The sequence below is a fragment of the Peromyscus leucopus genome, chromosome X, assembly GCF_004664715.2.
Source record: "Peromyscus leucopus breed LL Stock chromosome X, UCI_PerLeu_2.1, whole genome shotgun sequence".
Classification (NCBI taxonomy): Eukaryota; Metazoa; Chordata; class Mammalia; order Rodentia; family Cricetidae; genus Peromyscus; species Peromyscus leucopus.
In genome coordinates, this window is record NC_051083.1 from 92,673,914 (window position 1) to 92,698,519 (window position 24,606).

At 41.8% G+C, this 24,606-nt stretch overlaps 1 protein-coding gene and 1 pseudogene across 1 annotated transcript; one reads left to right on the forward strand and one right to left on the reverse strand.

Moving 5' to 3' along the window:
* Positions 1 to 264: 264 nt before the first annotated feature.
* LOC114687287 (tumor rejection antigen P815A-like) lies at positions 265 to 4,071 on the forward strand. The gene is made up of 2 exons (XM_028861977.2): positions 265 to 520; positions 3,834 to 4,071. Exons 1-2 carry the CDS (start codon positions 265 to 267, stop codon positions 4,067 to 4,069), a joined length of 492 nt encoding a protein of 163 aa, XP_028717810.1. The 3' UTR covers positions 4,070 to 4,071.
* Positions 4,072 to 13,227: 9,156 nt separating this feature from the next.
* On the reverse strand, positions 13,228 to 21,302 carry LOC114687284 (annotated as a pseudogene).
* Positions 21,303 to 24,606: the final 3,304 nt, after the last annotated feature.

The following is a 24,606-nucleotide window of genomic DNA, read 5'->3' on the forward strand; positions in this document are numbered from 1 at the left end:
AGTTCCGCCTACAGCTCCAGCACATCCTTTGGTTTCCTGCTTTGTACCCTTCCACGTGAGAAAGAAGTCCCGGTTTACTCCACCCTCCCTGTGCAGACTCAGCCTATAAAGGTCTTCCTAGGAGAGAGGCCCCACCTCCACCTCTCCCAGCATGCAATGTGTCATCAGCATTGCCCTGTGTGGGTCTAAGAAGTGAACTGCCGTCCAGTGGCTCACTACAGTTGTTTTCACTTATAGTAGCTTCTGGCTGGTGCCTTTTGTGCTATGTCTGATAACAAGAAGCCAGACTGCGGCCATAGTGACTCAAATGGTGAAGATGATGGAAATAGATTCCTGGAAGAAATTCTAATGTCTCTGCAGTGGCTGATCTTCATTGCTGCCACAGCAAGTTTTCTGGCATTCCAGTTAATCACAAACGCCATTTATGAGGAGCAGTATGGGGGAGATGTGGCTTGGATATCCAAGCAGAGCAGGCAGATGTTCCCGATCGACGAGGAGGATGAGGACATCAAGGATAAGGGCATGGAGGATGAGGATGAGGAAGAATGAAGAACCAGATGGAAGCAGAGGAGGTCGGGGCAGAAAATGAGATGCTCATGGAAGAGAGTGCAGGAGCTCCGTGCCTCCTGACTTAGCGACCTGTAACTGTGAGTGATCCATGGTCCTTACTCTAGATGCAGGTTGGGTGTATTCTTAACCACATCCATAGTAAAATCCACCTGATAATATTTAGGCTCATTCCTCAGCGCCATTACTGTCTCTCATCCCCTCCTCCTCTCCACTCTCTTCTCGGACCTGTCCTTAGCACCTCTCCTACCATCCCCTGTTCCCACTCCTCAACCTGCTCCCCTGCATCTCTCATTTTTGCACCTTTCCTCTCCCTGCTCTGCTTCCTGTCCCGGCTCCCCTTTTTGTGACTTTCTACTCCCTGCTCCATCCCCCTCCATGTTCCCTTTATTGCATCTTTCCTGTCCCCCTCCCTGCTCCCTTTTTGTGCCTTTTCTCTCCCTGCTCCATCCCCCTCCCTACTCCCTTTTGGCTCCACCCCCTGGCTCCATCCCCCTCGCTGCTCCCTTTCTCCTCTCCCTGCTCCCATCCCCCTCCCTACTCCCTTTTGGTGCCTTTCTTCTCCTGGTTCCATCCCCCTCCCGGCTCCATCCCCTCCCGGATCCATCCCCTCCCCCTCCCGGCTCCATCCCCCTCCCCTCCCGGCTCCCCTTTTCCACGCCTTTCTTCCTGTTCCATCCCCACCCTGCTCCCTTTATTGCATATTTCCTCTCCCTGCTCCATTCCCCTCCCTACTCCCTTTTGGCACCTTTCTTCTGGTTCCTTCCCCATCCTGGCTCCATACCCCTCTCAGTTCTATCCCCCTTCCGGCTCCATTCCCCTTCCTGCTCCCCTTTTCCGCACCTTTCTCCATGTTCCAACCCCCTCCCTGCTCCCTTTTTGCACTTTTCCTCTTCAGATTCCTTCCTGGTCCATGCTCTGGTTTTCTAGCCTTTCCTGTCCTGCTCCCCTACCCCTCCTGACTCCCCTTTTGCTACACTCTTCTTCCTGCTCCTCTCTCCCTCCCTGCTCCCCTTTTTGCTCCTTTCCTCTCTACCTCCCCTCCCTGCTCCCTTTTGCCCCTGCCTTTTTTCTTCTTGCTCCTATCCCCCTCCCTGTTCCTCTTTTCCTGCCTTTCTTCTCCTGTCTCCCATCCCCCTCCCTGTTCTCTCCTCCTCCCTCCTCCCATTTTAGTTCCTTCTCCCCCAGCTAACATTCCCCCTCACTTTGGCTTTTTCCTCTCCAGCACTCATCCTCCTCCCTGCTCCCCTTTTTATGACTTACCTCACCCTGCCTGCCTGCCTGACTCCCATTTCCTGCTTCCCTTTCTCCCAGCTCCCCTCCTTCCCTGCTTCCCCTACTTGCCTTACACCTTTCCACCTTTTGCTTCTTCTGTCCTTCCTGCCCTCCCCTCGGCTTCCCTGCCCCATTTCCTGCTTGCCTCTTCATCTCCTCAGTCTTTCTTTTTGCCCCTCCTCTGGCTCCTCCATCCCCCTCAATCCCCTACTGCTCTGATTTCCTCACCATCCCTGCCCCCTGCCTTTTCTCCCCTGTCAATCAATCCCCCTCACTTCACTCTCCCTGTCCCCCCACCCTGTGCTCCCTTCCTACCTCTGCTCCCCCTCTAGCTTTCTACTCTAGTCTATCTATCCTCCCATCCCTCTCCCATCTTCGCTCTTCTCCCTTCCTGCTCTCCACCTCCCGCCTGTCCCCCTGGCTTTTAGCCCTTCTTCTCACCCTTCCCTTTTCTCCTAGTCCCCTCCCTGTTCCCCCCTCCCTGCCCCCTCGCTGCCTCTTTCTCCTCCTTACATTTCCATTTTCTTACATCTCTACTTTCTTTCTGCCTCCCTTCTCCCTTCCCTCTCTTCACTCCTCTCCCCACCCCTGATGCCCAGCTTCCTGCTCCATCTGTGCTCCTACTTCCTGCCTCTCCTCCTCTTTGTTCCTCTCTTCTCCCTGTTGTTTCTGCTCTCCTTCACCTCTTCCCTCCCTCTCTTGATTCTCCCCCTGCCCTCCCCCTTCTTGCACCTCCCCCTTCATCCTTTCCACCCCCTGTCCATCAATCTCCTCCCCTCTCTGCTTATTCCCCTTCCTGTCTCCTTCCCCACTTCCCTTTTCTGTCCCTCCCTTCCCCCTCTTTGTTCTTCCCACTCTGCTTCCTGCAATGCCTCCAGCTATCTTCTTGCTCCCTCCCCCAGTTGGCTTCCCTTACCTCCTTGCTGCCTCTTTGTCTGTCTGTCTCTCCTCTCCTCCCTTGTTCTGTCCCCCCACTCCCAGGTTGCTATCTGATCCCTCTTCCCTTCTGTTACCCAAGTCCCTTCTGTTCTCTCTGTCCTAGTCATCACCCAGCTCTGCCATTCCCTGCCCCCCTCTTCCCATTTCTCATTATCCTTTCTTCACTCTCTCTCTCTCTCTCCACACACCCTTTCTCCTCTGGATTCCCCTTCCCACTCTACCCCCCTTCCTCCCTTCCCTCTCTCCCCCAACTGCCCTTCTTCCCTCCCCTCCCCCTCCCCCTTCACTCTCCTCTTCCTCTCCCACCTCCCCCAGCCTCTCTCCTCTCTAAGTCCCCTTCCACCCTCCTTTTTGTTCCTAGGCCTTTTGCTTTTAAAAGGAGGTCCCAAAGCCAGGTGGTAGTGGCAGCACAGGCATGCCCATGCCTTTAATCCCAGCACTCAGGAGGCACAGGTACGCAGATCTCTGTGGGTTCAAGGCCAGCCTGGTCTATAGAACGAGATCCAGGACAGGCACCAAAACTACACAGAGAAACCCTGTCTCAAAACCAAACTGAAACAAACAAACAAACAAAGGAGGTCCCATCTGGGAGGCTAGGAACCTAACAGAATTGCAAAGTCAGAGCTGTGGGCAGAAGAAGTTGAGTGCAGCTAAGGCCAGGTATCTGATGATGACTGGAATCCAGCCAACTGGGGCTGGTGTAGCCCTAGGTAACAAGGGACTACAGAGTGGTAGTGAAGTTCTTGGTCCTTGCTGCTTCTTTTTTCTCTGTTGGCACATCTTTCCCAGATGCAGGTCATGCTCAGAGCTTGCCCAGCCTGGCTGAGTAATGGTAGAGTCTGAAAGCTACGGGCCAGTGGCTTGTTTTTTAGGACAAATTAGCATTTTGTTGATGATATTATGCTAAAAATTAACAAATACAGAATGGAGATTTTGATACCCTTCTGTCCCATGGGTTATGAATAATGAGCTATGTACACAGGAAAAAACTGTCACCATGAAGATTTTTTTAGGCTAAAATACTTTTTTTCTCCCATGTTTATATTCTCCAGATGTTCATAACCATCAATTAAGGAAGAAGGAATTTAAGTGTCTGCTGTTTTATTTCTTCGGTGAGCCTAAGTTCATGGTGTCTGCCCCATCCAAATCTGACAAACCCAATGAATGGGAGTGCGAAAATGCTGCTGAAGAAGCTGCAGGGGAAGAAGAGGAGGAAGATGGTGAAACTGGAGAGCTGGCCAGAGAGTCAAAAAAGAGCCTGGACCCTGCACAGGGCTCCCCACCGTAGGAACGCAGGTACTGGCTTCTCTAACTAACCATTCCTAACATAGCCCTGTGACTAAGAGCTTCATGTTTTTAAAACATTCTTGGTAAACAAAACAGTTGTTAAATTTTCATACTACTAAATATTAAATTAAATAAATTTTAAATTTATTTAATATTTAACTAGACTAGTTTAACATCCACAGTGTACTCATTTGTTAAGCAGGAGTGAGTTGTTTCTAGATGGAAGGCCTTTAGACTATGAGATGACTTAGAACACATGGGAATTTGTCAGACTTGGTAGTAAAAGATCATGAAGAGACATTCTGCCTGCATTGTGCGGCCACAGAAATAGAGTGTATTGTTCTTATGGTGCTGATGAAAGTTGGAAAAAGTTAAGTGTTTCAAGTGAAATCACACCTCATGATTCATTTGTAGATTATCAGCCTAGTTTTGATTTTAATATTTCAAATTATATGAAACTAAAAAAAAATTAAAGTTTGTTTTTACTGAATTGGGAATTGGGCATTATATTTTCTGTGTTCACCTTTGTCTCTTTTTATCTTTCTGAATTTTCCCATTTCTAGATCTAGTTTTAAAGAGATGAAAATCTCTATTTAAAACAAAATTAAATCTTTTTCAAATTTAATTTTTTATTTTAAATTTTAATTATTTATTTTTTAAATTAAAATATTTTAAATGAGATTTTTCAAGAGATGAAGATCTCATTTTAAAGAGATGGAAGCTGAGTAGCTGAGAAGCTAAGGAATGTGTAGGGTTGGTATATAAACATGCAAAGTTTTGTGCTCTGAGAAGCAGTTAAAGAAAAAGAAAAACCAGGCCTTTATAGTGGTTGCTAGTTGGATTATGTGGTTGATATGACCAGATTATGGAAGCTATGAACCCCATGAGCATTCTGGTAAATGAAGATCAGCTAGGGAAGCATGGCAGGGAAGTGGTTTACTTTTTCCTTGTTGAGAGACAGTGGTATTACATAGAATTGGCAAGAGTGTCAGTAGTGCCTTTTAAGAAAATACAAATGTTGCTTATCTCTTATTTCCTCCTACAGTTGGAAAGCCGAGAAGAAAGAAATGGATGAAGGAAGAAATGGTTTTCATTAGTTTTCCCATTTTTAGTAGTTTAGAAAATTGATTGTGTTCTAAAGTCACTATATAAACATGTCATCAACAGACATCTGACTACACAGTGACCTTTTTATAGATATGTTCATGTTAAAAATAAAAGTTTGTTTTGCATAAAACTACAGCCATTTTATGTTATGTTAATCCATGGGGGTTTTTTGTTTTATCTTTTTAGTTTTGTCTCATCTTGAAAAAGACGATACTAAATAATACTAATGGGTAACTGAACCAGCAGCGCCAGCAGCAGCTGGAAATTTGCTAGAAGTGTACATTCTCAGACTCTACTCCAGATGTATTGAATCTGAGCTACTCAATGCAGACCTTCAGTCAAGGTTTCCTAAGTCCTCTAAGAGCTCTGAGCGCTTGAACCTCAGAGCACCGCTGGTTTGCTGCAAGAAGGGGAAAGGTTTTGTAGAACCAGCCTTCCTTAACTCATAGGTACTGTGTTTGTGATTTGAATGTCAGCCAAGAACCCAGCTGTTAAAGGTTTGGACCTTTGGTTTGTTGCACGCTTGGTAGGTATTGGAACCTTTATGAAGTGGAGCATTTTTGGAAAGATGTTAGTGCTCTGGGGTGTGCTCTTGAAGGAGATAACAGGACTCTGGCCACTTCTGGTTTTTGTTTTTGTTTTTCCTTGCACTGCCATAAGGCAAACAGTTCAATCCACCACATCTTCCTTTGCTGGCATAACGGCTTGTCACCAGCAAACACCGAGCTGATGAAAGGATGGGCTTATTTCCCAGGGAAGCCATAACAAAGTCATGAACTGGGTAGCTTCAAACAATAGAAGTTCATTTGCTCATAGTTCTGACGGTTGTAAATCTGCAATGAAGATGCTAGCGGAGTCATTCCTTCTGGAGGTGCTCAAAGGAAAGTTTGTCTTTTCCTCTTTGCTGGCTCCTGGAGGTTGACACCAAGTTTTGGCAACTTTTGAATTTCAAATGTATCATTCTAATATTTTTCTCCAACCTCATGTAGCATTTCTTTTGGATCCCTGTCTCTAGGTTTGTTCTTTACCAGGGTGCCAATCAGTGAATTAAGGGTCCATCTTTATCCAGTATTACTTCGTCTTAACTTTATGGGGGAAAATTTTCTTAGGTCACATCCATGGTTTCTAAGAGTTGCCTCTGCAGCTTATCTCTGTGAAGGACACCATTGAACTCATTAAGGTGTGATGGGGAGCCCAGCAGATGATAACTACTCAGACACAGTTTATAGTCAGTTAAAAGTCTTAATTCCAAGCAGCTGGGACTGCACTCAGGCATCAGGACCCAAGTTGTAGCCACTGTGGAGCATTATTATGAGCAAAGAAGTTTAGACAGGCGAGCGAATGGATGGCAGCCTCGTCTGGCGCTCTCCGTGACCAGTGCAGATTGACTGTGTAGAGCTCCGGAGAACACCGCTGGACTGCATTACACCTTCCCCAGACCCTGCGACCTACCCATTACTTAATTTGTGAGTTTCGCCATTAAATAAATATCCTTTTAACTACGTGGAGTGGCCAAAATAATTTCTCCAATATCTGGCGCCCAACGTGGGGCACGAACCCACGACCCTGAGATTAAGAGTCTCATGCTCTACCGACTGAGAAGACTAGATAGTCGTAATTTCCTCAGTTATGATAAAAGATAAGTTAGATATAAAACCTTAAACTCACAAATATAAGATAGATAGGACATCTTCTTTAATATTGTAACTATAATTCTTGCTCGGTAATTGTTTTGTTATATGTAATTTTACCATGTTAAAGTTAAAACCTTCCTTTTTAAAAAAAGAAGAAAGGGGAAGTGCTGTGGATATCACTCTATATAAATAAACACTGATGGCCAGTGACCAGGCAGGAAGTATAGGCGGGACAAAGAGAGAGGAGAATTGGGGAAACAGGAAGAAGGGAGAGAGACACTGCAGCCACTGCCAGGAGAAGAGCATGTAGAGACGCCGGTAAGCCACCAGCTCTTGTATAATATTAGAGGAACCAGCCTCAATATTATACATCCCAGGGGCTCAGGAGAGAGAACTACTGATGGCGAGGACTATTATCAGGAAATATAATCGCAGCACACCGAGTTCTATAGTCCACTTGCTTTAATTCCTCTGGCATAACATCCTTTATACACAGCTTCAGTTCTGTTCTCATGTCTAGCTCCTTTCTTGCCTGATTTCTCTCTGTATTTATCTACTGTCCCCTCTAGGTTCTATCTTAATTCCTTCATCTAGTTCTGTCCCTTCTAGGTTCTCATCTATCTAGTTCTTTCCCCCATCAGCTTCTCTCCCATCTCCTTCTCTCGCATCTGGCTCTTCCTCATCTTGTTCTTCCCCATCTGGCTCTTCCTCATCTTCCATCTCGTTCCTCTAGTCCTCTCTTTTTGCTCTTCAATCTAGTTCTTCCCCATCTCAGCTCGTTCCTCTCAAGTTCTTACCCATCTCGTTCTTCCATTCTCTTCTCTCCTCCTGTCCTCTGCTTTACAGTTATATATCTCCCCCAAATCACAATCCTCCCCTCCACCCAGGACACTCAGCCTGAACTTCCTCAGACAGTGATTGTCTGAGGAAGTAAGGCTTAATTGGCACATCCGCCAGGCCTTCTCAAACAGGTAGCCTGGATGCTTAAGTCTGTTCTAGAGAGTACAGAGGTATCTCTGATAAGGTACTTTCCTCCATCCGGTGATGGACCTGGCCAGATGCTACCAATAATGATAATTACAGCGAGGCTTGAACTGGGAGTTCTGGCTGAGCATAGCTGTTAGCACAGAAGTTTATCTAAATATTCCTAGAAGTGGTTAGGTAAGTAGCTAGAGGTCTATAAAGTTAGTAAGGCTGTAAGAAAGGAGGGGTCTGAGCTAAATTGTGTAAGGCTATTACTTAATGTCTACCTGACTTGGGCAGTGTCTCCTTGTGGAATTTACCTTAAGTCAGGAGACTCGCCTGTGGGCTGTTATCACTGTTAATCCTCGGAAATTGGGTGACCACCTGGGTGATGTCTCCTTGTGGAATTTAAGTCAGGAAACTTTCAGGTGGGCTGTTATCATTGTTAGTCCTTGGCAGTTGGGCGTCCACCTGGGTGGTGTTTCCTGTAGTCCTTGAAAGTGGCCAAGGGAGATATCTGATTCCAGAGAAAGCCTTTCCCTGAGGCTGTTCTCCAAATTACCTGGAATGTGTATGTCCAGAGAGTGCTCAGTCTACACTGTTAGTCCTTCTTAGGGAAAAGTCAATTGGGAAAGCTATGAAGGCACACATGATTTTCATAACAGAATACAGCTGATATATAACAAGCCAAGTAACACCAAAAACTCCTTGGATTTGGCTTCCTCTGGAGGAATTCCATGATCCCTCCAGGTAGTGACTTTGCCATGACCAGCTGAGTTCTTATGATATATTTCTGCGGCCCGCAGCAACCAGCCACGTGGCAAGCTATAAATAAAAATGGAATTAAGAAAAAGAACATACAAAAGCTGCACGCAAAGTAAATGATAAAGTTGAGATATATAATGATTATGCCAACTGAAAAAGCCCCAGCAACATCTCACTTTGCAGTTCCAGCAGGGAGGTTCTACACAAGCAGGCTGTTTAGCAGAAGCTAAGATAAGCAGTCATCTGGAAGGGGAGGTTCTGCACAAACAGGCAGTTTAACAGAAGCTAAGTTATCAGGAGAGTGTCTTGATCTTGATTTTCTTGAACAGAGTTGGGTAATTTTCCATGGGATTCTCCATCAAAGAGATAAAATTCTAGTTAAACCTAAAGTAACCTCAGCAAGCATATAAGAAGGAAGAACCATTGCAATATTTTGCTCTGTCACAAATGTGCAAAGATTGAGCAATGGCCATAAAATACAGATAGAGAAAAACTCGGGAAATGTAAAATAGTATTTTTATTTTGTTTATGGTGAAAGGCATATATATATATGTATATATATATATATACATATATGTGTGTGTGTGTGTGTGTGTGCGCGCGCGCACGCGCATTTCTTTTATATGGTGTTTTTCTTCATAATTCTTTCTGAATGCTGTTTGTATCATTCTATATATGTACATATATGTATGTATATAAAAATATATGTATATATGTACAAATATAGCATTCAGAAAGAATTATGAAGAAGATAAATACCATACTAAGGACAGTGGTTAACGTTTGTGGAACAAAAGGTAGAATTCAGCTAGGGACATGCACAGTGAAGTTCAATTCTTTTTATAAGTGTGTTGCTAGATTGGATGAGAAACATGTGGATATAATACTCTACATACGTTTTTACAGGTTCAGAACTTTTTTTGAATTAAGGAGGAAATTTAAAAGAACAAATTTGCTTTAAAAGCCTACCTAAGGAAAATGAGTAACATAACTAAATAGAATAAAGGATTAGAGACAACAAGGATCATGTATTATAAGTAGGAATCTGTTTTCTATGCTTAGTTAAGGCTGCCTAGAGTCCTGCTTACTAGCTTCAATAGCGGTTTGCATGTTATATAGCAGCATATTTCATATCCTAGTTTATATTGATATTTTTTATACATGATCATCTCTTCACCCCATAGAAAGTGAAATTCTGAAGGGCTCCAATTACACATGAATTTATTTGTATCTTGTAAACCAGCTACACTACACGGCCTTTTTTTTTTAGAAGGTGTTTGAAGTGCTTGATAACAGTCTGGCTTTTGTGTAGATGGCCCTTCTTAACTTTAGCATCCTTTGGTGTCTTCAGACATTGGTATTTTTTAGAATCTCTGACACCTTTCTCCTTTTTGTTTAAGATAAAACCTATCTTTTAGTAACCAGAAAATGTAAAATCTAGGCAGTATCAGCAAGGGGGCAGAGAATCCATCCACTGAACTGACCAATCCATGGGTGGGAAGAAGGTTTTTTTTTTATTGTAGCTACATGAGAAGATAGCCAGGGGCTTTTGGGGAGGTACAAAGCAGCCTTGGCTCCCTCTTATGTAGCAGAGAGGATAGGATGGGGGCAGACTGGCGAGGGCAGAGAAGAGCAGGAGCAGGAAAAACCTCGCTGGTTTACCAAGAAAAACTGGTAGCTGCAGGGTGGGGGTAGTGAATCCTGTGAACTGGAATAGCCTGGAAGTTTATGATATGGAGGAGGGGGCTGGAAGCCCAGTGGCTTTGGCATGCACCATAGGCAAGTGTCAATAAGGAAGTGGTTCTTCCTGACAGACACAATCCTTTTCACAGGTTCCTAAGTAACTATGAGAGTGAGCAATAGTAGTCCTTCTATAGTGCAGCTTAAGCTGAGCCAAAACTCATCTTGGGGTTCCCTTTAGACATGACAGGCATTACTTCCCTTGAAATGTTATTTGAGTTCATAACTGCACTTTCTACTCTGCTGCTATAGTTTGATCTGAAATATATACCAAAGGCCTGTGTGTTTAAGGTTTAATTCTTAGTCTATGATGTTATTGGGAAATGATAAAATTTTTAAGAAGTAGAGCCTACCGGGAGGTATTAGGTTATTGGGTATAGGATTTATGGGACCTTGGTCTCTTTGCCTTGATAGTATGCTCTGTTGTTTCCTCAATGCCTTACTGATCACATAGGTCCAATCTCTTAAATAAGGGAGTATATTCTTAGAGGTTGCTATCTCAGCAATTAGACTGAATCAATGAAGAAAATCCTGTATGCCCCTTGGATACTGGGACTTTGGACTACAAGGACAGCATATATAAGCCCCAGATATAGGTACCACATGTGACTGCAAGGGAGCTTGGGCTCTATGTATGTCTATCTCCTTGACCTATATGCCAAACTCATCACTTTTTGTAGAGAGCCAGTGGTGGGTATAATAGAGCAAGAATAAAACCTTTGAAACATAGGGGTTCTGAACAGCTCCATTCAGAACCAGTTAATGAAATTATAGAATATTAAACCATAAAGGATTATTGGAAGAATTTTGGCTTTTAATGTGGACTCTTTTCCTGATTTCTTTCCTTCTGTCTCTCACTTGTAGTGATATATTGTGTACCCTAATAAACTTGCCTGGGAATCAGAGGACAGAGCCAGCCACTAGATGAGACATAGAGGTCAGCAGTGGTGACACACACCTTTAATCCTATCACTTGAGAGGCAGAGATCTCTCTCATCTCTGTGAGTTCAAGGACACAATGGGCTACATGAGATTGATCCAGTCTAGGAGAGAAACAGAGCCAGGCAATGGTGACACACACCTTTAATTCCAGCACTTGAGATCTCATGCATTTGCTTGGGAAGCACACATGCCTTTAATCCCAGGAAGTAATATGGCAGGGCAGAGAAAGGTATATAAGGCATGAGGAAACAGGAACTCACTCTCTTTAGGCTGAGGATTTCGTAGAGGTAAGAACTAGTGGCTGGCTGTTCTGCTTCTCTGATCTTTCAGCTTTCACCCTGATATCTGGCTCTGGGCTTTTTATTAAAAGGTCTTTTAAGATTCATGTTTTATCTGACATCCAACTTGCAGGGCACAGATTCACCAAAAAGCCACTTCTCTGTGGCCTTGCAGGCTCAGGCCCAAGCTGAACATAGCCAGAGTCTCCACCCCACATGGGCCAGAGTCCCTAACCTGCTGGCTAAAATTTTGTTGCAGCCTTTTTGCAGCAAACTCCATAGGTTTTTTTTTTTTTTTGGGGGGGGGCTCCAAAAACCATAGGAGTTAGCTGCTTTCTAGCATTCCCTCATGCAGATTGCTGGCTCTTTGGTTTCTCTCCTGGTGGTTTGTGGGCTCTCCCTGGATCCACTTTAGGTAGCTGCCTTGAAACTCGCTCAGGCTTCTAATGTACTATGCAGAAGCAGTCAGCCTCACATCAGCAGATTTGGTGAGACAATTGGGATTTCTTAAAGGAAGAAATTAGTTAAAAAAAGAATTTTTCCCACATTAAAAAAATGGGAAACATTTTTACAATGGAGGTAATTTGGTCACTGATAATATGACTGACATTCTGAAAATGGAACAATTAAATGAGAGGATAATTAATGTGATGGGATGTCTGTAATATCAATCATAAATATTATTTGCTTGATAATTTCTGTTTTATAATTAAAAAAGTTGGTAATATAAGTGCCAAGATAAAAGTTTTAGAAATATTTATTAAAACAGATCATTGAGAAATTCAGACCCAGACACAGGAATTTAAAGGTGAACCAATCTCAGCACTGCATTATACGGTTACAGAGAAACAGCCTATAGATAATACATTGTCAAAACTGGACATACAGGACCCATAGGAAAATGACCACTGAATTTTGCCAAAACAAGGCAAGATGGTCTTTCAGGTTCTTGCTTCGCAAAGAAGACTGCCAGACATTCTGCAGGACACAGGGAGAAGGGATTGAGAGACTCTACACCTATAAGCTGAAGATAGATGCCCCAATGTTGCAGAGGAACTTTGGATGATTGTCCAGGCAGCTAGATGTCTCTGTCATTTCTAGAACTTTGGAAGTTGCTTACAATGCACTTCCTCTTTACTTAGGTAATATTATACCCTTCTGGAGTCTTTGATGTAGTTGAAGATTAGATAATTATAATTTTTCTTGGTTATGAAAAAGATAAATTAGATATGAAACTTTAGATTCAAATATAGGATAGATGATAGAATATTTTCTTTAATTTTGCCAAATACAAATAAAATAGATATTGTAACTGTAATTCTTGCTTGATAGCTGGTTTGTTATATATAATTTTACTATGTTAAAATCTTTCTTTTTGATTAGACAGAAAAGGAGAAGTACTATGGGATGTCTTTCTGTACACTGTGAATATGTGTTGCTCTGATTGCTTGATAAATAAAGCTGAATTGGCCTATGGCAGGGCAGGATGGATCCAGGAGGGAAAATTCAGGAGAGACAGGAAGAAGAAAGGCAGAGGCAGAGGCACAGGAGACATCAGCCTACTACCCAAAGAGCAACATGCTAGCAGACTGGCAATGCTACAGCCATGTGGCAATACATAGATTAATAGAAATGGGTTAACTTAAGATGAAAGACATAGCTAGCAAGAATTCTTAGCCACAGGCCATACAGTTTGTAAATAATATAAGCCTCTGTGTGTTTATATGGGATCAAGAAGCTGCAGGATGTAGGTGGGAGAGATTCGTCCAGACTGCAAAGGCCGAGCAGGACCGGACAAACTTCTGACTACACTCATTCTTTTTCTTTACCTTTTTGTCTGCATCCAGAGTACTGGAATTACAGACATGAGCCACCAACATCTAGTTAGGACAGATTTATTTATATCCATGAATGGGCTCATGAAATTTAAGACACTATAAACACATTTAAAATTGTTTAAAATATCCAAAGCTCTTACCATAATTTGATAATGGGCACACAGACACAGACACAGACACACACACACACACACACACACACACACACACACACACACACACACACCATACATATATAGTAAACAAAAGCATTAAGTATGATGCATATAAAGAATGAGAGAGCCAGGCGGTGGTGCATGCCTTTAATCTCAGTACTCTGGTACTCTGGTGGCAGAAGCAGGTAGATGTTTGAGGTCAGCCTGGTCTATAGAGAGAGTTCCAGGACAGCTAGGGCTACACAGAGAAACCCTGTCTTGAAAAACAGAGAAAGAGACAGGGAGAGAGGAGGAGGAGGACGACAATGAGGAAGACGAGGAGGAAAAGGAGAAGAAAATAGAATTGAATTAAATTTGGGAAGGTATCTGGTACACTTCTGCCATATTTGTGGTGTAGGAATCTAAATTACTTTATATAGCTTAGCAATGTTTTCTAATAAAACATTTTAAACTAAAATTGTAAATTGATAACAGAATTATCCTAATGAAGATCTGGTTAAAGAAAGTTACAGCTGGCTATAGTGGAAGTTCAGAGAAGGGGAAGGGACAGGGCATAGGCAAGGACAATATAAGGCCTCATTGTACATTAATAGAAGTTTATCTCAATGCTTTGTGCATAGTCTTAATATCTTCTCACATGTTCCTTGGTAGCACATTTGGTTTGTAATTCTTTTAGAGATGATCAGTCAGTGGTGGCCACAAGGGGAAAAAGAAAAGAGGCTCAGGAAAATACTTAATGCATTACTCCATTATGCTCACAGGACTTTGAGACAGGAGGTGTATTGTTACTAAAGTATTAGTCCTGACTCTGAAAATCCCATGAGACTAGATTTGGCTGACTGCTACCTCAAGAGATGGTAAAACAAATGTAGTTGGTCAGACCAGGAAAACATGTGGTCTAGAAAACTTCCTTCCCTTTTCAGACAATAGCTCCAGGATTATATAAAGGTAGGATAAAAGTAGGGAAACCCACAATTAGGCATGTGCTTATCCGTTTGAGTCAGGCCTGCAAACCACAAGTGTGTATATGTATAGCAGTGTGGGTTATGGTGTGCTTTGGTTGCCGGCCTGGATTTGAGGATTCCTTTGGAGTCCTCCTAACATGCTCCTGAAGCCAGGGCTTGAAAGTCAGTTTATGTTCAGTTTTTGTTACCAGTATGAGATGGTGGCCTTCAAAAGTCTGGACAGTGGCATAACTTAAAGAGACTGGTTAGAGAAACACATAAAAAATATTAAAGCCATTCAAAAACAATGGCAGTCACCCTTTTAATTTTTATGCTTGAGGCTGGAAAGATAGCTCAGAATATTCGTTGCTTGTGCAAAGAACCTGGGTTCAGGGTTCGTGTCCCAGCAATCATGTGGTATCTCACAACCTTTTGTAACTAGTTCCAGGAAATCTGATGCCCTCTTTTTCCTCTGAAGTCACACACATGCTGCAAACACACACATGCAATGCAAACTCTCATTCACATAAAATAAAGCAAATCTTTATTACAGGGACCTGTGAGCCACAGGACTTGAGTGCTAGGAATTGAACTTGGGTCCTCTGGAAGAGTTTACCAAGTGATCTTAATCATTGAGACATTTCTCTAGCATCAAAATAAAATACATCTTTCAAAAGTTCTCCCTTAGTAAAGGAGACCCGGTTACAATGCCAAGCAATGCCAGACCACCTATGAAAGACGTTATCACCAGGCAGAAAACAGGAAGGAATGAGCTCTTAGGTTAAGAATTTGACTCAAGTTTCCATAAAAGAAGCAAGGGAGGAAGTTTGAAAAGTTCTGGGTTGTTTACTTTCAATAGTTTTGTGATTCGCTACACTATATGCATTTATCTGGTACCTGGCTTTGGGATGACTAAGGCAGAGGAATATTTCCTCCTGGAGTGTAAGTGTCAGAGAGAAGGACAGTTATTGCTTGGTTAATTTATGTATTAAAAGGCATGCTTTGGTTGGGCCTCTATTAACTTTGAGAATTGGCTACCCAAGGGAGGGACTGTTTTCTTTCTCCCAGGCAGTGAGGTATATGATTTTCTGTTTTTTCATTTGTCAAAACATATAGTGGATTTTTAAAAAACTCAAAGTGTTTATAATAAAATTGATTCTTTGATACTTGGCATCATGATGGAGGTTTTAGAAAATAGGACAGAAATTTTACTAGTACTCTAAATATTTTATTATGAGAATTGAAAAAAAGAAGGCACATGAGTAAAAGGGAATCTCTGCAGGCTGATTCTTAACCACATCCTCCATTCTTACAGTATTAGCAAAGTGAAATAAATTTGCAGCTTTGTAGTATGTGTTAGGAAGTTATCAGGCAAGGAGGCCAGGTCCATCAATTAAGTTGTTAAGGATATGAAATCATAGGGTAGGAAAATATATGTAAATATTAATAATATTTGAGTGCAAACCAAGGAAAGAATCATTGAAGTTGGAGTTATAAACAGGAATGCATGCTAGAAGTCTAGGAGGGTTAGTAGAAGAAAGAAGTGGAGAGTGGGTGATCCTCTATGGAAGAAGATGCATGGTTTGCTGATATGAGACAGGTGCATCATAGGGAAAGCAAATTTTTTAAGTCCAGGAAATTGAACCTAAGGCCTCATTCATGCCAGGCATGTACTCTACCACTGAGGTTCATCAGGGTCTCACTGTTTCCACACTGACCTGGAACTCACTCTAGCCAGCTGAACTAAAACTTACAGTCTTCCAGTCTCAGCCTTCTGGCTAGCTGAGATTACAGACTTATACCTCGAGGCTAAGCAATGGCACATTGTAATAACCTCAAATTTCCCTTTACACATAGGAGCTGTATTTAAGGAAGAAAAGATTTCTCAACAGTCATTAGTTTCACGGCTGAAATACACACCCATAACAAAACATAGATTATCAAAATAAAAGTATATAAATTAGTGTAAATTTTATATGGCACAAGAATCTCCAGAAATTAAGCCTCAAAGCATCAGTGAAACTTGTATATTTTTGTGCTTGCATTTGTCAAGAGTGGACAGTAATGTAGAAGAAGGATCAGACATGTGCCAGTGGTAATAAGCTGGGGAAATTTAGCAAGGCTTGCTATTTTTGCTTTTCTGATTAAATGAAGAGCCATACACTTGCCACATAAATGCCGTACCACTGAGCTACATCCTTAGCCTACACTTTTTGTTTTGATGCAGAGTTTTGATATGTTGGCAAGGTTGGCCTTGAGCTCAGGCTGAAGACCAGACAGCTCTTAAACTTATGATCCCTCCTGCCCCAGCCTCCAAAATAGCCTGGAAGACAGAATTATGTCATTATGCCTGATGATCCTTGGCTTCTACTTATAATTCATAGCTATTTTTTTTTTGGTCTTCCTACATCTGTGGACTTCATCATTTTACAGCTTCAGCAAAACTACATCTCATAAAATGGGCTGGAAACTCATTCATAAAGACATTTTATGAAATAACTTTTGACAAGCCAAATGTTCCTATTACTGTGCTTGTGTATTTCAGGAGAATTTTAGTATTATTTTTTTTCCACATACTTCAAAGAAATTTATTTATTTTCATATGTATGAGTGATTTATCTGCATATATGTTTGTGCACCACATGCCTGCTTAGTGACTGTGGGGCTCAGAAGTGGCCATCAGATGTCCTGGGACTGGAGTTACGGATGGTTTGGTTGAGAGCCATGATGTAGGTGCTGGCCATTTAAACTGGCTCCTCTGCAAGAGCAGTATGTGCTCTTAACTGCTAAGCCATCTCTCCTGCCCCCAACTCACTTTTTAAAATGCTTTCAGGACTGGTAATGAATTTGTATCTCTAGTGTGTTTTATCCTGTTTCACTAGTATGTATTTCTTCATAAAGGTCATTTCTAATTTAGATTAGATCATTTTACAGATGATATTGCTTAACTAGTTATTATGAGTCTGTTTAAGGGGGTAACAAGGATTTATTAAGGTAATAAAAGAAAAGATACACTCACCAATTCAGAACCAAGTGAACAGCCGCGGTCCGTCCTGCCCAGGAAGGAATAGATCCAACCGTCTGAATCCATGAGGAGGGGGAGGAGGGGAGGAGGAGGAGGGGGAGGAGGAGGAGGGGGAGGAGGAGGAGGAGGAGGGGGAGGAGGAGGAGGAGGAGGGGGAGGAGGAGGAGGAGGAGGAGGAGGAGGAGGAGAACAAGAACGATGCGGACTATGAGGACAGGGACTACCGGGACAGGGACAACAATGACAGGGAGGACGCAGATGGGGGACAACCAGGAAGTAGAGGAGGATAAGGACGAGGAAGGAGAGGCGCGACTCGCTTTCTCTCCTTTTAAGCCACCAGGTAAGCAGATCAGAAACCACGCCCTAAGACTTATACCTTAAAGCTAATTGGTGGAATGAATTCCCACTACAAATAGTTATTTGAAACTGAAAATATAAACATATAAAAGTTAGGCTTCCATGATTACTAATATCCAAGGGAATGAACAGCACATGCCTTCCTGGAACTGTTGATAGCCCTGTATTTTATATAAGGATAAGAAGTTCCTCATGCCCCAATAGTAAATCATCTCACTATAATTTATTGTATCAACAAAAATGGATATAAGAAAGGCACTGTGTGAAAGACTAAAAAAATAGCCTATCACAACAAAGATATATTACTTAATCAATGGGAAGTACTATGTAGATTTAAATATACTAACAGATTTTTTTAAAACATTACCCCTAGGATGTTTATTACAAAGGTAAACCCTGATCCTTGAGATGGGCTTATCGGTAGGATTTCTGTATCAAGCACGGGCACCAGGACCTCCGAAATTTTGGATTCACAGTGATTTGGATTGGCTACAAGCAGGATTGACAGGGACGCGATCAGCTACAAGCGGGATTCACAGCGACGTAGATCGGCTGTAAGCAGGATTCACAGCGAAGCTGATCCTCTACAAGCAGGATTGACAGGGACGCGGATCGACGCTGATTGGCTACAAGCAGGGTCCGGGCTTCGGAGATGGACTGTAGGATAGCATAAATTTGGGTCACATGACCACCACCCTTTACACGGACCCGGATATCCACACCAGCAAATCGCTCCTTACTCAGTAGCAGAACGGACTCCAAAAACTTGTACTGCAGGCTCAATCATCTCCAGGGGATATCTGTTCACCTTGATGACCCCATTTCCCCGTTTGCAGTGCACCATGGCTGTGGTGGTCTTCTTGTGTCCGAAGACTTGAACCGACCTCAGCGGACCCTTGGACCATATTGCTGCGAGTATGAACACAAACTCCTCACTGTAGCGCTGCCACCGGAAAAGGAAAGCTTGGGGCCGCCCCAGCCCCTAACACAGTTTTAAAATGCAAATAAAAATCAAGTTAAAAGACCTAAAAAGTGCAATTTCTTCATGCAAAGCATTCACATATAAACAATGGTATATGTTCCTGTGTTTTGATATTTTTTAAGGTAGTGTCTCCCTACCTAGGGTTGCCTTGAACTCACTATATAGCCCAGACTTAGCTCAAATTTATGGTCTTCCTGCTTCGTCCTTCCACATACTGTGATGACAGGCATACACCATGAAACCTGGCTTAATAATGGTATATGATTGGTGTTATGTTTTGAGATGAGGTCTTGCTGCAAAAAACAGGCTGGCCTTAAACTTAAAATAATCCTGCTAACACCCCCGAGTGCCTGGATGACAGGCATATATAGCCACCATGGTATATGGTTTTATCCTAGAGAAAAAGGCAAACATATGTGAATGACAAATGGAAATTTCCTAACTGGATTATACCTAAAAATTATGAGAGATGAATGGAATTCTGTGGTGGGGAAATGTGAAAGTCAGGGAATTTGTGAGCAAGTGTTTAAGTGTGTTTACAAGAATGCCGGTTTGTCTTATATGTGAGCGAAGTTGGGAGCATATTCATAAATATATATATATATATAGCATCTACATACTTACTGAGTATAATATGTATGAGTGTGTGAGTGGTTTGTGAGAGTTGTGTAATTATAGTTACGTACAATAATCATGTGTGTACTAGTTAATACTGATTTTAAGCTTGACAGAATCTAGATTCACCTAGCAGACAAACCGCTGGACAGACCTATAAGAGAGTTTCTAGGTTAGGTGAATTGAGATGGGAAGACATGCTAAATATGGAAAGCATTATTCCATGGGATGAGGTGCCAAACAGAATAAAAGAGAAAATGAGAGCTGAGCGCCAGCCTTGATCACTCTCTGCTCCTGACTGCATGTGCAATGTGACCAGATCCCTCATGTACCCGCCACCAAACCATCTGTGCAGTGAGTTAGTGTATCCTCAAACTGAGCCAAAATACAGCTTCCCCTCCCGAAATTGCTGTGTCACAGCCCTGAGAAAAGCAACTAATAGAATGCAAATATGCTGTTTGGTGGTCATAGGAACTTTTGTGTGTGTTAGTGGGGCGAGGATAGGCCCAAGTGGAAAAGTCTATCTGCTCTATAACTTAGAAAGCATGTTCATGCTCGTATGAGTAAATGAGTAAATAAACATGATGGTGTGAAAAGGCTTGCTAGGCATACAAGCTAACAACTGAAATTAATTTGTCACTACATTCTTGTTTTCATTATTTATAGATTTATTTTTATTGTATTTGTATGAGTGTTCCCTGCAAGTGTGTATGTATACCCTACGTGTACAGTGTCCACAGAGGTCAGAAGACAGTATTGGATTCCCTGGAACTGTTGCTGTAGTTGGCTATGTGGTACCATGTATTCTGGTATTGTGCTGAACTGGCCAGATTCTTCATAAAAAGGTTCTGCCTTTTGCAACACTGAAAAAGAAAAGCAATGGTCTCCCTTTAGCTATGGACTATGCATAGAGTAGAAAGAAGCCAGTGTCTCAGACAGACAATTAAGGGTGAGTTTACTTCAATCCAGTAGATAACGTTTCCATTTTAATGAGGAGGATTCTGCTGGTAATCTAATTGAATGGGAATATTTTTCTATGACTTATGGTATAATAGGAATATCAGTCTACAGGGCAATTGTTTCTTTCATGGTAAGGGCTTCAGTTGTAATAAGTGCCTAATATGTCTCCAGGGGTTGGTTCCCTAGAAAAAGTGTCATCTGGCTGAATCTGGGGCTTGCTTACACCGAAATATGTGGGTAAGACTGTTAACTTGTCTGTTTGGTCCAGAGGATCTAGGAAGTAAATCTTGGAGTTTCAGAACTGGTTGTTGCTGCGATATTACAGGGATAGTCAAATTAATATCTGTCCAGATTAGTTGGTCTGCAGTGGTTCTCAATCTGTGGGTCACAACCCCTTTGGAGTTGCATATCAGATATTTATACAACGATACCTAACAGTAGCAAAATTACAGTTATGAAGTAGCAATGAAATAACTTTATGGTTGAGGGGTCACCACAACATGAGGAACTGTATTAAAGGGTCACAGCATTAAGAATGTTGAGAACTAGTGGGCAAGTGCCTCTTGTTGCTAGGGTACCCACTGAAAAGTGTGTGACCCAGTATATAGGGCCAATAAATATTAGAGATGAAGAATGCATTTATGGTTGTAGGCCATGTTCATAGAATTAACGAGAAACCCTTGATTTGATTGGTCTTCCACAAATCTATTAAATCCATGGCACTGTGATTTCTTGAATTGTTTTAGCATTAGCCATCACTGCCAGTAAGAAGGGATTATAGTTGTTAGGAAGCCCCTGAGAAACAACTGGGTAGGCTCAGAGCTCAATTCAGCTTCCTCCATTCTTGCCAACTTACCATGCTGCATACCATCTGTTGCCTTATAAGCCCATCCCAAGATCCCAGATGATGGGAAGCTAACATTCTCCATTGTCCATCTCCTGAGGGCTGTTAGAAGGCCTAATATAGGATGTAAACCCTGCTTAGCCATAAAAATTCATATCAACAAGTTTCTATATCTGTAGACTAGTGTCCAAGTCCTCGCACTCCTACTTTCCCTATTGTGTGGAATCTTTTAGAAATGCTATCACTTTCCACACTATATAGTAGCAGTGCATTATCCAGTTTTAGGTCCTGTTAGGTGGAGCTGGCAACCCCAACAGGTACATTCTATATAGCTGGTAAGCCAGTAAGTTCAGCAGGGACTAGAGCTAGGGCAGCCGTAAGGACAGACTGGGTCGCAGGGAAAGAAAGAAAACATATGCAGTCAAGGTGTGGCCTCACATTCTTGGCCGTTCACTTTTGCATGTTCTGTTTACTACTCTAAGTGGTCCAAGAAAGTGGAAAGCAAATTGTCCTTATCAGTACCGTAGTGGTATTTTACTGTCCTTGCTTGTGAAGGGCACCAGAGTCCTTTCCTCTGTCGAACACCCTCAGGCTCTTGGATCCCAGCATCTTATCTGGCAACACTTTACTTACATACCACACTGAGCAAAGCCCAGGCTTATGGTTTAGAGCCCCTGTTCAGTAGGATAACAACTGAATTCAGAAGACTGAGAGGGACAAGAATATAAACATTCTTTTATCTCGTCACAGGCTCAGCCCAAGGATTTGGGTATGGAGACACTTTGAAGGATGAATTAGAATGGCACCTTCTTGTCACAGCAAATCCCAATTAGACAGCAACAGGGTGATGCCAACCATTTACACAAATATCTCTCCAAATTATGATTAAGAGAGAAGTCTTGACCCAAAAAAAAATAACTGCCTCGTTGGCTTATTTACATCTCACAGAAATAACTAGGAGGAAAAAAAAAACATCTTCTTATCTACAAATAACACAAATATCCAGGGAATCGGGAATAATTTACTCTCAGTTCAGAGGTTTACAGCCCTGTCCTTTCTCTATTTGGGCCTACAGGGTAGGCTGACATTCTCATGAAGCTCCATGCTTCAGACTTCGAATCAGTTGCACCAGTGTGAGTTCACAAAAATGCCAGTGCTGCTGCCTCATTAGGCTAATGGGGCACAGGAGGAGGCCATAACAAATACAAAGTTGCTAGCACAGAGGAGTGATGCTGTGACTGACCTGGAAGCATTCCAAAGTTTGATTCCCAACCATAGAACACTGCCTATGAGAAATGTGTCAATTGATTGTTCTGTTGCCTGGTTAATTTCCTGATTAACACCCATATTCTCTCCTGTTCTCATCACCACGTGTGCTGGCTTCAAGGGATTTAGGGCTGATTGAGCCAAAAGATAGGACCTCCAAGGTGGATATAGCACACAAGGAGATTTCCCTAGATGACACTTTGACAGGTTTACATGAGGTGAATATCCCACATAATCAAAGACCTTCCAGAAAATAAAAAGTCCGAGAATTCCCAGAGGATTGGGAAATCAGCGAGTGGACCTATATATCTATCTCAATGATGGTATTTGGCAGCAGGATGGGAAGTTTCTAGGTCAAGGAATACAGAAGAACAGCAGTGTAATTGGGGTCTTTTATAACTATAGGCTTTAACTTATCTATGGGTAACAGCTGTTGGGTGCAGTTTTGTGAGGAATGCAAATCAGGAAGGCACTTGGTGGCCAACAATCTGCTTATTTTGAATATATTTAAAACAACTGAGTGTGTAAAATTTGAGTTTGGTGCTAGCTGGCTTTTGCACTAATGGGTTCCAGCTTGCTGTGAAAAAGAAAACAACATAGTCAGTTTGCAGAAGTCCCTTTTGTATCTTCAATATGCCAATGTCCATGTAAATAAGTAAATAAGTGGGTCTGTTTCAGTATGACTGCACATAGTTGTGTGATTGTGTGGATTTGCACATTCATGTATATGAGTGAATAGATAAGCATATGTTTGGGTATTAACTTGTGTATGAGTATACACTAACATGTTTTGTGTATTCTTAATATGTGAGCATGTTTGAGCCAGTGTGTGTGCATATGTGAGCCAGTTCCTAATCATCTGCACTGATGCTAGGATGTGCTTATTTATGAATAAATGTGTAAGCTAATTAATGTGCAAATATATAAATAACTGAATGTAAACATAATCATGTAAGCACACAATATGTGTGTGTTTGTGAGTATGTGAGCATAATTTTTTATTCACATATGAAAATATATGTGCATTTGTATGAAAATAGCAGCCAAAAGATGTCTGTGTTTGTTTGCAAGTGGAAAGGAATAAGCAAAGAAATGATGTGAATTTGTTTATAGATAAATAATTATGGGAGTAAATCACCCTACTTGTGTTAATATGCAGTCATGTTCATGCTTCTGAGTGAATGATCATTGTTCTGTGTCTAAAAAATTCTAATTGTAGTTATGAACATAAAAACTTGTGAATATATAAAAAGTTTCATACATAAATTATTCTGTGAATGTTTTTCACGTGTCTTTGTATATTAATGTTTAGTATGTTTACATATTATGATTAGTTTTCTGTGAGCATAAGCATGTATAAAGAAAAATATATGAGCCGGGCAGTGGTGGCGCACGCCTTTAATCCCAGCACTCGGGAGGCAGAGCCAGGCGGATCTCTGTGAGTTCGAGGCCAGCCTGGTCTACCAAGTGAGTCCCAGGAAAGGCGCAAAGCTACACAGAGAAACCCTGTCTCGAAAAACCAAAAAAAAAAAAGAAAAAGAAAAATATATGAGCATTCATATTTTTTATGTGATATGTATATCTGTGAATTAATTCATAAGCATAGTTGTATGGGTGAATATGTGAACATGTTCATCTCTGGCCTGTGTATGTATTCTAAGTATATCTCTATGTGTTGATACATAAACAAGATCAAAGTTGGAGAGTTGGGTCAGTGGTTAAAAACACTCATTGTCCTTGCAGACGACCTGGGTTAAATTTCCAGCACTGACATGGTAGCCCACAATCACATGCAATTCCAGTTCCAGGGGTTTCAATGTCCCCTTCTGGCCTCCATAAGCACTGCATGGATGTGGTACACAGACATATATGCAAAAAAAAACCTCCTCATACACATAAAATAAAAATACTTTCAAAAATGTATACAGCTCATGTTTGTGTGATGAGGAATTTTAAGTGAAGTAAAGGTATATATGAATGTGTATATTTATGTGACTTAATTTGCAAATATGTTTCTATAAGCATGTTATACCTTCATGTGTGCATGAGTGTCTTGAGTGTTTTGTGTGTGTGAATAAATGAGTTGTGTATTTGTATGGGTTATTTCACATAATTACAATTTT